Source organism: Asterias amurensis, chromosome 18 (genome assembly GCF_032118995.1).
Source record: "Asterias amurensis chromosome 18, ASM3211899v1".
Lineage (NCBI taxonomy): Eukaryota > Metazoa > Echinodermata > Asteroidea > Forcipulatida > Asteriidae > Asterias > Asterias amurensis.
In genome coordinates this window covers 4,073,498-4,088,265 of record NC_092665.1, presented here as the reverse complement: position 1 = coordinate 4,088,265, position 14,768 = coordinate 4,073,498, and the positions used below count along the sequence as shown (strand labels likewise).

Genomic DNA, 14,768 nt, shown 5'->3' with positions numbered 1-14,768 from the left:
AAAGTTGTCTTATAAAGCTGGGATCATAGATTATTGTTGCTTATCAAGATGGTGCTGATTTATTGGCAAAATTATCAAGAAAGTCACAATCGAACCCAAAGTGTGCAAGTTTCAATTGAATAAATTGTCTACATTGAGAAAACAAAGTTGTCTTAGAGGTGAGACCACAGATTGTTGCTATCAAGATAGTTCTGATTTATAGGCAAAATTATCAAGACAGATACTAGCAACCAAAGTGTAAACTAACGTCCGTCGATATATCGAAAATACTCAAAAACTCGATATTTTTTTGACATCGAAATCGCCGATATCACTTTTATAATCATATCGTAATATCGGTTTTTCGATATATCGAAAATAATTTCGATGTTTTGAAAATTTCGATGTTCCTAAATGATATCGAAAATACCAAAAGAGTGTCCGATTATTTAAAAGAAATCTGTGTTTGAGTATTAGAAAAGCCGTCGTCGTTATGTAGTTTCATCATTTTGAGTTGCCCTATTAAATAAAATACGTTTTACAACCAAGTATGTCTGCTTGTTCTTTGTGTTTTCGCCATCAGCCGCCGGCCCGCCGCAGAAGTTCACGACCCCGCGGCGAGCGCTTGGTAAAACCTCAAAAAAAACCGCCACTGCTGCCCCATCGGCTGTTTAAGATGCAACTTCCCATTGCGCATGTGATCAAAATCAATGCGTCTTCACCCCGCAAAAACTTCCCCGAATCAACAAGACAAAACAAAACAAGGAAGAAAACAATCTTACGTTATATAGTAAAATAATCTTTCTAACAATCCAAGGTTTCGTAATGGCGTCATTTTGGTCAAATAAAGCCTACACGTTGTGTTGTTTTCGGTAAACAAGCTAACATTTCCGAGAAACTTTATGCTTCGCAGCACAGACCACGCTGTCGGCGGCTATTGCGTGCGTACCAGCGAAGACTATGCTTTTGTACGGTTTAAGCGTGCACACCAGCGTGTATGGTTATTGCAATTCGGGGGGAAAACCCGTTTGCCCAAGCATGCACAGACACGTGCAGTCTTTGGTCAAGGCGGTAACGCGTGATGCACTGCGTTATTTCGACAGTAGAGGGCGTTCTAGCATTAAATGTTTCTTGCCTTTGTTATAGAATGCAAAGTAAAAAGACTACGAGCCTTTATTGGAGACTATGTGACTGCATGCTGCGTGCGTTGTATATTGTGATCGCGGAGTGGTAGGTCTGTGTTTTGCGGGACTTTCTAGTGATTTTTTTTCGATGATTATCTCAACCATTTTCAACCGTAAAGGTAGTCCGGGCGCCCGTCGGACAACTTGATTGACACTTCTACGTCAATGCATCGGCAACTGACACCTTAATGTCGGCGAGTCACGCAACTCACAAAGGCTCTGTGTCATTTTGAGACGGCCAATCATGGCCAATCACGAATCGAGAATTGTGGTGAGCGTTCACCAAATGGCCAAGCCAGCGGTAGCGGCGATCATACTTTGTTGTAAAACCAGAAATAATCGGGGTGGGACTACGCAATTTGAAATTGTTTGAACTACAAACAAGTTCGGGGGATCAGACAAAAACAGGTTGAAATGTAACCCTATTAAACTGTCAGTCTACGGTATATATATTTCTACCTCCATGAGTATACCAAGTGCTGTTTTTAGGCTTCCATCTTGCGCGCGGGAAATACTCGATATATCGAGTATACTCGATATTAAATTTTCGATATATCGGTTATGGGAAAAAACCGACATCGACGGACGTTAGTGTAAACGTTTCAGCTGAATAAATTGTCTACCTGTTGAAAAATAGTTGTCTTATAAAGGAGGGATCATAGGTTGAGTTGTTTATCAAGATGGTGCTGATTTATGTGACAAATTATCAAGATAGATACAATAAAAGCCACAGTGTACAAGTTTCAGCCGATAAATTGCATATTTATTTTGTTGAGACAACATCACATTGAACTGTCAAGGTTTGTTTAGTTTCAATAAATTCGAAAACATCCAAGTTTTGAGCGAGGGGGGGGGGGCGTGTATACCGCATCTCTGACCACATCATTCACATACGGACAGCACGGGAAATTTGTGACTCTCGAAAACTTGCCTTGGGACGTGTTTTGAAGAATTAAAATATGTCGACATACTTTTGTTGATTTCTGATCAACGGGGGTGTTTCAGACCACAACAAATGGCGGAATGCTTACCACCAGTTTTATGGGTAACATTGATGGATAAGGGAGCTTCCAATCTCTCTCATGAAAAACTGAAAATACCACCATATGTGCACAATCTTGCAACCCACCCTCTTATCTCTCCAGGAGGGGGTTACACATCAGCTGCGGATGGAGTTGTTTTCATGTCTTGTCACCCTTCTGACAATGAACAAGTGCTTTGTGCATGCATTCTATGCGTATCTGTTTAATGAAAAATAAAAAACAAAACCAAATAATCGTTATGTGGGATTTCTTGAAAATTTACAAGGCAGAAATACAATCTCGGAAGGTTTGACGTAACACCATGTACTGACAAAACCAGTACAAAAGGAGTCCACATGCAACAAAACCAAGGGGGCAGGTTTTCTTTATGTCTGATAGAAAACATGACCTCCAACCACCCCCCTCCCCCAGATCTACACCTAGTACAAAACTGTTCAGGTACAGATCGGGGTGGGGGGGGGGGGGTTCTTGCGATTGCACTTGGGTGGCTACATGGATTCATCACTCAACAGAGTCAATACACCATGTAGCTATTTTATGGTAGTCGGGTCAGATTCAGAGCATGCACATCGTGTCATTTGACAACAAGATGATTGTTCCTTGCATGAAAAGGGTAGAGATTGTTTACTATTTTTCTTATTACAGTTACATGTACATGTATTGGGCCTGAATTAATAATGGAGATAGTTTCTCAGTAGTAGATTTTTAAAAATTATTAACAAGTACTTACCAGGCTTTTCTCCCTCTCTTTTCTGTAATGCCACTTGATTCTTTTGCTGTTCCACGGCCACTTGCGACCAGGGCCACGGCAGAGGGACCCCGCCGACGTCGTAGCATGCACAAGCAGCACTGGCTGGGGCCTGGTGGTAGAAGATCCCCCTGAATTCTCTCGATGCTTAGAGGTTTAAATTTCGGAATCGATCCAGGCTTCTTACACAAACTTTGAAACTTCTAGTGCATCCACAAACAACCAAATAGTCGGCAGTATTTATAGCTGATACATTTAGAAACAAAAAGATTCGTAGCACACACGCACGCATATAGTGTGGATGAAAACGCATACACAACACACGGAGTAACATGGCGTAATCTTTGTTTACTCTCGTTGCTTCATGGGTATGACATCACCATTTTTTGACCGCGTTCATGACGTCCACTGGTTTACAAATCTGCTTGGATTTCAGTGTTGGTTTAATAGCCGGGAACCAGTACAGGGCGGGAAATTTCAAAATCGAAGAATCGAGGTCAAATTTTTTCGGTCAAATTGTAGCAAAATTATTTGGAGAAAAACATGACCACAACAATGAATTGATAGCTGAACACAACATAAACAAGTTCTGATAGTGATTTTAATGTAGGAGTACCGTTATAGTCCATAAAGAACCAAGTAACACTATAATCGCTAAGAGGAGGGGTTTGCCCCGGTATTCCTGGCAGTGGCTGCGGAATGCGCCACAGCAACTTTGTAAACCATCATAAAGTGCTACATAATGTCTCAGAATTCCAAACTTCAATAACCCATCTTTCTGTGGGGAAAAATGTGCCTTGAGGTATATTGTTGGTAGATACGTGTGCCATATTTATTAATTTTGATAATGCAAGATGCATAGACTTTCTGGTACAAGTTTCAGGGCTATTGTATTACCCGCAAGGTATGGCCCTATGAATGGAGCAATAAATCGCCATCACATCCCCAATGAATTTATTGAAATCAGACAAATTGACTCACTGTCTCAAGGGAAGACGTTGCTCAAAGTTGAAGATAGTTTTAAATTAAATAAGGATCAAACCTAATTTCGCGTTTTGAGTGCTTGATTTGTATTAATTGTAAACCAATCATAGAGCAATTATCAAAGATCAGGGATGGTAAATTACACCAAATACTTAAATAAATTGATATCGGCAGCTTACATTCAGAGGAATTGGCTAAGGGATGAGGGAGACATTAATCAGCCGTTTTATTGTGAGGCTTTCAATCCCGGAATTGGGAAAAAAAATAAACAGAAAAAATACTGCTTTGATATATTTTTAAACAAATAATATAATTACTAATATCGAAGTCTTATAATATCGCACGTATCTACCACACAAGCTCAAGGCGCTGCGGTTACACAAACTTTCAGAAAGATAGGTAATTGCAGTGATGAATTTTGAGACCCAATTGTACAGTTTGTAGCCTTGAGTTCGAGTAGAGTCTAGGGCCCAATGTTATCTGCTTACCGCCAAATAATTCTTCGATCAACGAGCATTCTGCGCTTTCCTGTGAGCGCCGAATTTCTGTGCAACAATGCCTATTATATAACGTGAAGACGCAAGCGCGGAAGCCTAAATTCTCCGCTAACCCGTGATAAATGCTAGACGTACGGACATAAATCCCTCATTCCGTAAGAACCGAGTTTCTGCTTACGGCAAGCAAAGCAATGAAAGTTGGGCTATTAGTTTGGGCTCCAGCTTGGTCTTTCTCTCCGTCTGTAGATATTGTTTTTTAATTTAGCTAAAAAGAGTAGGGACTTTTTTAGCAATGATGAATTTTCATGGTTTAATCCATTCAAGGAACCAAAACACCATGATGACATGTTCATGGTCTTTCATGCTTACAACAACGTCAATTGTTTGTAAAAAATATAGTCTGCAATTCTTAGGCATGCCGAAATTGAAAACAACTCGAGGGAATTGGACTATGTTTGTATGAGAAAAAGTCGTCTTTTAAAGTTCTATTTATACCAAACTCATGAAAGATTAAATCCCAATAGCATTTTAGTATAAACAAATTTCAAGATTGATTTTTTATAAAAAAAAAAATAGTTTGTTGATTTTAACATCAAAATAAACGTATACATGTAAACCGTCCCAATGTCGGGTCTTGCCGATGTAAACGGGTGGGGATCTTTTTAGAGGGGAATAGGATGGAGAGAAACAATGGGGGGGGGGGTATCGTTTAATATTTCTAAGCTGGGTACCAGATGAAACTGAAGTTCTCTCAAACGTAATCAATAATTCATATCGAATTAATAACTCATAAGTACAAATTGCAAAACAGAGTGAAAAGGATTAAATGTCAATTACAGTACACGGACAGCGGAATGATTGTTGGGAAGGACACCGAATTATAAGTTCTTTATGAAGCGTTATTTTTATATCTTGTTGAATAAATAAAAAATGTAGTATTCTTTAAAGGCAGTGGACACTATTGGTAATTACTCAAAATATTTATTAGCATAAAACCTTTCTTTGTGACAAGTAATGGGGAGAGGTTGATGGTATAAAACATTTTGAGAAACGGCTCCCTCTGAAGTGTCATAGTTTTCGAGAAAGAAGAAATTTTCCACGAATTTGATTTCGAGACCTCAGGTTTAGAACTTGGTCTCAAAATCAACCATCTAAACGCACACAACTTCGTGTGACAAGGGTGTTTTTCTTTCATTATTATCTCGCAAGTGCGATGACCGATTGACCTCAAATTTTCACAGGTTTGTTATTTTATGCTTATGTTGAGATACACCAACTGTGAAGGCTAGTCTTTGACAATTACCAATAGTGTCCACTGCCTTTAACCGAAATATTTTTGACTATGTAAAATGTTTAAAAAGACTGGGTTTTTATAGTGTAAAATAAAAAGCAAAAATATACCATGGCTTTAACGAAACTGGACACTATTGGTAATTGTCCAAGCCTAGTCTTCTCACATGGTGTATCCCAACATGCATAACATAACAAGCCTGTGAAAATTTCTGGCTTCATTTGTCATTTGAAGTTGCAAGAAAATGATGACAGAAAAAAACACCCTTTTTGTACAAAATAGTGTGCTTCTAAAAGGCTTCTGGCCAGAAGTCTTTTGTAACTTTAGTGAGAAATTGCCTCTTTCTCAAAAAATATACAGAGGGAGCGGTTTCTCACAATGTTTTATAACAGCTCTTCATTGCCCATTACTAAGTAAAGATGCTATATATATTGAATATTTACAAAAAAGTGTACAGTGCCTTTTAACTGAGCGATCTATACTTGCACTAATTACATTGAATCTGAACTATTAAACATTTAAGTATCTAATCTAACCTTGAAGGTTCGATCGACCAGCAGCTTATAGCTTATTGCTAAGACTTCACACTCCCCCCCCCCCCCATCCTCTTGTAAATGCACAAAGATCAAGGCGATAATATCTTGGGCATGAAAACACATATTAACCTGGTCAATACTGGTGGGAGCAAAACAAAAGGTAAACAAACTATTGAAAAATTGACGGGGATTTCTTTTGTTTAAAGACTGGTCGGAAATCACAAACAAACAGTCAAACAAACAAAACAAACAGACAAATACCCCCATCACGACAAAAAAAACCATACAAAACAAAACACCACAAACGAACAAACCAACCCTGTTAATCGAAAACCGGTCGTATTATGTTGTCGAAAAAGTGGCTTTAAATATTACTAACTGGATAATAATTTGTTATTTCTAGTTTTTCCGAATTTTTAATTGGTACCGCCGTTTTGTAAATATTGTATGATATTTACCCCCCTTCCTTTGTAATAAAACTACCGGTAACTTGACATTTAAAACCTCCATATTACACAGCCGACCTTTACACAAAATATGAATACATATTATTGTGAAAACCCCCATCGAAACAACATTCGCATACTAATTTTATATTTTATCCGGCGTCCTAGTTGACCCAATTACTTACGTCAACCTCGGGAAAAAATAGTTGTTTACGAGGCACAATACTCAGTATACCCTCGATCTCAGCTTCATGCACGGGAGCTAAACTAATTTTGTCTTTACAGACTGTATTGCCGTTGGAATTTCGTTCACAATTAGTGATTTGAACTGGGCTTTTTATACAGAAGTTACCCGACAGTTTGTCCTCTGTACAATTTAGAAGCTCTCAGACCTGGAATTACACGGCGACCATTGAGAGCCAATGCATACGGACTTAATTTGTTTCTTTGCTCGTCGCGTAGCCTTGGTACCCCTTCAAAATTACTTTAATATTTTCCAAATGGAAGTATATCATTTGTAAACAAAGAAGAGAATATAACATTGGATCTCAAGGATGAAATCCAAAACTCAGTACCATCTTAGCACAGTCTGTTATCTATAATTAAAACAAAATAGTTTAATTATTGTTCTTTGTGTATAAAATTGCTACACTATATAAACATTGATCACAGAAACCCAAAATTTCTTTGATTTATGATTTTTTTTTCTCGACTGTTTTGTCTATTTGTTTTGTCTGCATGGCATTACATAGCCTAATTTTGTTTTTACTTAATATAGATTTGGTATTGCCTTAAGAGCAGCATGTACATTGACGTAATTTATTCTCGAAGATTTGCTCGTAATCTGTAATTTTCAACAAAACAAAGTGTGTGGTACGGGCGCCTTGAAACATAATTTTGTATTCAAGTTTAAATAAACAAACAAATGGACGGCGTTCCTTCCAAACACCTGCCCATGAGGATGTGGTTTAGGAACTCACTCCATGGTTGTAATTGGTTACTCTATGAGGCTTCAATGCCAAATTATTTCATCTTTGCGTTACAATCCCATTAACTCATTAACTCAATTAACTGAACTAATTAAGACAATGTCACTTTAATATACTTTAATACTATACAGAGTGCACAATAGCATTTTGTCCACTCATTTTCAAGGACTTTTCGCACTGTTTAATTGTCAAAAGGATTCACAAATTATACGTTTGTGTGTTTGTTTGTTTTTAGCGACATCCCTATAATAAAATACCCCTATGTATAAACCGGAAACGCTATAGGGACAATGCTTACCAAAACAGGGTTACCAGCGAAGATACCTCGTCACAATGCACACTTTGTGACTGGTTCCCGCTAAATTATACTAAGCAGAACATGTTAAAGCAATATTTTCTGCTTATAAGCAGCTCTATAATAGGAAATTGGACAGGCCCTGTATCGTACAAGGATTTGCCTCATTTTGGCCTCAATAAGGGCGCTTTTTGGCCTGTGAGGACACTTTTTGGTGGTGTGACGTCATAATGCAAGGGGTTTATAGGGTTTGAAGGCAAAACAAGGACATCCTCACTCTGTCAAAACCCATTACCTTTGAACAGAAAATGTTAAAGTACTCGGTTTCAATAGATAGACAGTACAGCCGCCCCCACTATTTTCCCCAATACATAAATTGTGAATTGATTATAAACATAATAACAATCACAACCTTTCGACTGAAGATGGATCGCAGAGGGTTGTTATCAGCAGCAAGAAAACTCAGGACAAACATCTTCAAGCAAGCCCTCTAAATGCAATGACCTATTTTTAATCAGATAAGTATCGATGATGCTCCGAGAGGGGGATCTCGCGTTCCGTCCATATTCCTGGTGGATGGAGAATTATTCTAAATTAGTGACTTGGTAAAACCACCTGCCACTCTCTCCGTATTGAGAGACAAATTTTTGATGAGTAATTCATACATGAGTGACAGTTGACCAAAACGCGCTGTCGAGGGGCATTCATAATATCTTGAGGCCTCTACCGAAAGCTTTTTTAAATATTTTCTGGGGAAACACGAAAACAAAAAATGTTCTTGATGACAATCCATTAAACAACAATCCATTTGAAAATTACATCCCAACAAATTTCAGTTATAGACAATTATATCTGTAAAGTGCTGTTTTCAGTTGAAAAACGGTAACTGCACTCGCAAACTAAGCAGAGCCATCGTGACGTACCGGATTATCCAAAGATAACCAAGCCACTTTGGATTATTAACAGGTGATATGATCGCAAAGACCAACGTGAGAGCAGACTATACGTTCTTGATAACAATCCATTTGAATAATGGCAATCCAGTAGAAACTTACACCCAACAATTTCCAATTATTATGTAAAACGGCAGCTGTGCACTCGCATCTAAGCCGAGCCGTCGTGACGTAACATATAACCAAGTCACTTGGATTATTAACAGGTGATGATCGCAAAGAACGACTTGAGAAAAAGACTAATAATATTACAATTCTGAACAAGTTGAATGTCCTGCATAGTCTAGAGTTTTAAAAACAATTGCTTTATTTAAAGCCATTGGACCCTTTCGGTACAGAAAAAAAAAAAAGTTCACAGATTTACAAATAATTTACAGGGTTTACAGAAGGTAATGGTGAAAGACTTCTCTTGAAATATTAGTCCATGAAATGCTTTACTTTTTGAGAAAACGGTAAAACAATATAATTACGGATTTGTTATAAACACATGTAATGACACGGCGAAACGCGCGAAAACTGGAGTGGGTTTTCCCGTTATTTTCTCCCGACTCCGATGTCCGATTGAGCCTAAATTTCCACAGGATTGTTATTTTATATATAAGTTGTGATACACGAAGTGTGGGACTTGGACAATACTGTTTACCGAAAGTGTATAATGGCTTTAAGGGTAGAGACACAGGCAGATGAAATAAATCCCGATGAGACTTATACTGTCAGTCAACATAAAACCACAGGATTTGTTTTCATCAATTTAAAATGAAACTTTAACAACTCCAAGTGCAAATGGACATCAGAGTTGCATGCATTGTAATGGAATTATAGCATACATCATCAGTGTAGCCTGAGGTACCTTAATCTACAATGATTCTTATTGAGTTGAGATGGTTTATAGCACTACTGAAATAATGGACCATTTTAATGGTTAAGATACTTGGTACTCCTCGGTACTGTACTTGACAGCAAGGACTGAGTTGATATGGTTTTTATAGCACTACTGAAATAATGGACCAGTGTCCGGGGTAGTGGTCACTCGCCGTGAGCGTCAAAGTAGGAGACTCTGAAACGTTAGGTGGCAGCAGACTAACCGGTAAATTTCAATTCTGAGAAGAATGGATTTGAGTTGCGTGGCCATAATATCCTTATTGGCAGATATTATGATCATATTTCCGTTATGATACAATACATATCTGTTTTTACTCAGTTTATCCACTCAGAAATTATTCCGGAAAAAATTCCTGCAGGAGAGGGTTTCTTCAGCTATAAAATACAAAACCAGTCATCCCTTCTTCAGATATGCACCTTCAAAACATATAACACTCACCGCACGCTCACTTATGTTTCTCGGAAAGTCAACAAAGTCCTTCAACAAATTTCTCAACACTGACCTTTGCATAACGAGTGTGCAACGCTTGTTGGCATTTTGTAAAGTGTAAGAGTTTGAGTCTCCATTGTCTATCAAGTCGCTTGCATAATATATGATTTAAACTTTACTTTTTTATAAGACTAATCAAACTTTACTGTTGTTCTCTATTGCAGTTGTGTGGTTACTGTCAATGGCTTTGGCAAGTCCTCCTCTCATAGGCTGGGCAAAGTACGACTTTCTCTCCGGTCAGTCTTTCTGCTTCTGCGATTGGAAGGAAAGCATCAGCTACACGTTCTTTATGGTGATCGTCTGCTTCGGCGGTCCATGCTCTGTCATGTCATTCTGCTACTATAAAATTCTACGCGAAGTACGCAAAAGTAGAAAACGTATAGCTGCTGCTAACAATGCGTCCGGCATTAACAGTGAAAATAATTCTATTAGTACTATAAGTAATAATAACTCGACTTTAAGGCGGGGAAATGGACATGTAAACGGTGCGTTTATCAGAGGAGAGTCTTTGGAAACAGAGAAGAAAAGCAGATTTTCGTCAATCCATGAAGCACTTACGAGACAACTATCAAAAAGACTTGCACGTGTCGAGCCAACTAATCCACCCACGGCCAACCCATCGGAGACAGTGAAACAAGGGGTGTCTGGGGCTGGTAACTCATCACCGACTGGTAGCCTGTCTAGCAAGCAAGGCGTGTCTGGTTCCCCGACGCTAAATGGCTCACCAAAACGTGATAGTAAATATCAACAGGCAGTTGGTACCAACAAGGCACCAAGGATACGCATTCAAGAGGCTTGTCTTCGTCGGACCATCTCGTCCGACTCCCGAGGAGGGAGTATCAAGTCATTAACCGGCGGGGAGAAGCAACAGAATGAAAACCCATCTGGGAAATCCTCGCCCAAACGCGGACCTACAGTTCGGAAGCTTTCAAGCTCAATGCTTGCTGTACCTGGGCTGAAATCAGCACTTGGATCCCGCAAGAGGCGTGCCAAGACCGCCAGCGAAAGGCGACGCAAACAAGAAGAACTCAAACTCACCAAATCATTTTTAGTGGTGATTCTTGTTTTCATTAGCTGTTGGTTTCCATTCTGCATAACAATGTTTTGGAGTGTGTTTTCACCACACCCTGTCATGAGGGCAGTAGACATGGCATCCTTACTCCTAGGTTTCTTCAACAGTTGTTGCAACCCCGTCATCTATGGCGTGATGAACACAAGATTCCGCGCCGGATACAAACAGATTTTCTTCACCATCTTCTCGTGTTGTCGATGTGGAAAGCCTGATGACAAGACGAGGCCGCAGAGAAGTCTGGGTTCTATCACTGCAACAATTGGAGCAGGGTACCAGGATGATGCTAGTTTCACCGCATAGCCCTCTTATTTTGTTAAAAGAATGTGTGCAGGGAATTAGACTGGTGTCTAAACACAATCAAACATAACCCAAGTCTACAACAGCGTCCAAATCAAGTGTCTCTGGCTTACTACGGCTACATTGGGTGCAGTCACAATGCCGAAAGACTTGATCGATCTAGTCTTAGCCTCTACCGAAGCCGTTAATGCAGACATGGCCTGAGAATATTAACGGTAAAAAGAGGTCTTCCAAACAATATTGTGTAGAGTTACACCTCAAACCAAACTCTTAATAATTAAGTTTCCAAAAGTGCCAAGGTTTAAAAACTCCATCAATCAATGTTCATTATAGCGTTACTTTCAAGTAAAGAAGAACAAATTAGACTCCGTTCTCATCAGTCGCTAAATTTCATACCGGAAAAACCGCATACGAGACACAGAGAAGGAAACGGCCAACCATTTTGTCGTCACATTCTAAATAAGATGACCAGGTTGTTATGATTATTTTACACAATTCTTAAAGTGTTTCAAGGGGCATGCACAACATTGGTAAGAATGTACCAATTTAAATATTTACAGACTCAGAAAAATGGTTAAGGGGTCTTTGTGGGAAAACGTCCCTTAAAACATTTCTGCCAAAAGTACCACGAATCACGAAATGGGAGTAAAACGATTAATTCGATCCCACGCACTCAAGGTTTATTTTTATGGGTCACAAAAACTGCCGGCGCTGGTCGTTGGCAATTATTAACAATGTGCATTAAAAAACTCTATGTTTTTTTTTTAATTATATGATTAATTACTAATTCGAACCATTGACTTAAAAAATATGTAACGGAAACACATTCATACTCGGATATACTCGGATAAACAAGCATCAACGCCGAAGATAAATATAGCAAGAGACTGTCATGTAAATAGGAGACTTTGGAACGCTAGGTGGCAGCAGAATTATCATGTAAATTTCAATTGTTTACGTAGTTCTGAGCATGCGCACATCACGAGAACAATGGTTAGTCTGCTGCCATAGCGTCCCGAATGTGATATAAAGTATACTCTATTTTTTTAAGCCAAAGGAACAATTTGTACTATATAGTCTGAATGATCCATTGAAAACACGTCCTGATCATGAAGGAGCTTGTAAACAAGCTTGATGTTTGCCTGTCACAAACTATTTATCAAAATGCCAATTTGTCTGGCAAATATTTCCGATCAGTAAAACGCTGTTAGTTTTCTTGTTTTCTTGTTTTCTTGTTTTCTTTTCTTGTATGTACTCTTTAATCAAATAGCAGCTATGGAATTACATACAACCTGATATGTAAATCGCGATGGTTTCAATAACTGGTCGCTAGACACTGCATGTATTTTATGTTACAGTCTCAAATCAGACTGAGTGCTTGGTTGCATGTTGTTGCCACTTGATTTGACTATAGATTGATCTAAACATTCAGAGTGCATGGGTTGCAATGTTAAAGTACGAACATCGAGTCTGTTTGTGAGCGTGTTTGACAACTTACAACTAGATCGCCCTTCATTCCATTACGTGTGCAAAACCAATGGAGAAGTCCATTATCATAAATACAAAGTCTAAATAAGGGAACACCAAAGAGAAATCCCAGGATTTATATGGTTATCCGATATGCACAATTTTCCCTGACTTATTTTGCTGATAATATTACAACTTAAGCTGAGTATATGCTCTTGTTGGTAAAACTACTGGCGGCCTTTCTTGCAAACAATACAACCATTAACCGGTATTATAACACCCCTTGCAAGTATTCTGCCTGCTCATTGGTTTAGAGCGCGTCACATGACATGTCTTAGTTTTGCTAGACGACGGCCGTCGGTTTGCCATGCGCTAGTCCGAAGACTAGCACATGGCGCCGTGCGCTAGTCCGACAGACTAGCACACGGCGTGCAGTACCCAGACGTCCGTTGCGTGTACGAGTATGACAAATTAATAGTCTGTAACCATTTCCGATTGCACGACACTACATGCAACACATTCAGTAAAAGTGTTTGCAATCTGTATTCGCGTCGTCCGTGGATTGTAGCATTTAGGTCTGTAACTTAATAATAATAGTACAGTATTTAGAAATGTTTGGGGCGTTATAAAACAAATATTGACTGCTTTTACTCGTGCAATGGTTAAAAACTATGACTCCCTCGGTGATCCCCGGAGCGTTCTATTTTCCCTTCGGCTTCGCCTCGGGAAAATAGAACGCTACAGGGATCACCTCGGGAGTCATAGTTTTAACCATAGCACTCGAAGCAGTCAATATTTGTATACAATACAATGCTTTCACATTACCCATATTGGGCCTATAAAATAAAGGAATCAATAGTATACTGCCAGAAATTAATAAAAACATACACCGCACACTTTTGTCCCGCCCCGCATGTTGCCACATACATGAAAAACGCCACTAGCTTTAAAGGCAGTGGACACTATTGGTAACTACTCAAAATAATTATTAGCATAAACCCTAAATTTGTAAGAAGTAATAGGGAGAGGTTGATAGTATACAACCTTGTGAGAAACGGCTCCCTCTGAAGTGATGTAGTTTTCGATAAAGAAGTAATTTTCCACGAATTTGATTTCAAGACCTCAAGTTTAGAACTTGAGGTCTCGAAATCAAGCATCTGAAAGTACGCAACTCCGACGACCAATTGAGCTCAAATTTTCACAGGTTTGTTATTTTGTGTACATGTTGAGATACACCAAATGAGAAGACTGGTTTTTGACAATTACCAATAGTGTCCACTGCCTTTAAAACCGATATTTCTGGTCAATGGTGCAAAAATGTCCCTAAGCTTAGTTTGCATTTTGCAGTCATTGTTACCCAAATTGGTAATTGTATTAGGCCTACTCAAAATGAAATTATGTTTTCTCAAAGGTGTTAGCCTTTCGTTTCGTCTGGTCATTTCTTTATTGAATAAGCTGTCCCTTTCAACCCTTAGCCCCGGTAGCTCAAGCTATTTGATTTCAGTAACAAGCAAACACTATAATTTAATTGTTTGTTTACTACTTATTATTGTTTACTCCTCGCTCCGTACACATGCTTCTGGATAATTCTAGAATCTTTGTCCATACTGTGTTG

The 14,768-nt window shown here is 38.8% G+C and overlaps 2 protein-coding genes across 2 annotated transcripts in view; one reads left to right on the top strand and one right to left on the bottom strand.

The window, feature by feature from the left end:
• Positions 1–13,761, top strand: part of LOC139950748 (D(2) dopamine receptor A-like) — a 29,258-nt gene extending 15,497 nt beyond the window's left edge. Inside the window, exon 2 of the mRNA XM_071949542.1 lies at positions 10,482–13,761. Coding sequence (XP_071805643.1) covers positions 10,482–11,689 — 1,208 coding nt within the window. The 3' untranslated portion in view covers positions 11,690–13,761. The remainder of the gene's footprint in view (positions 1–10,481) is intronic.
• Positions 1–14,768, bottom strand: part of LOC139950720 (dol-P-Man:Man(5)GlcNAc(2)-PP-Dol alpha-1,3-mannosyltransferase-like) — a 65,995-nt gene that overhangs the window by 44,363 nt on the left and 6,864 nt on the right. The gene's annotated exons all lie outside the window — the stretch shown is intronic.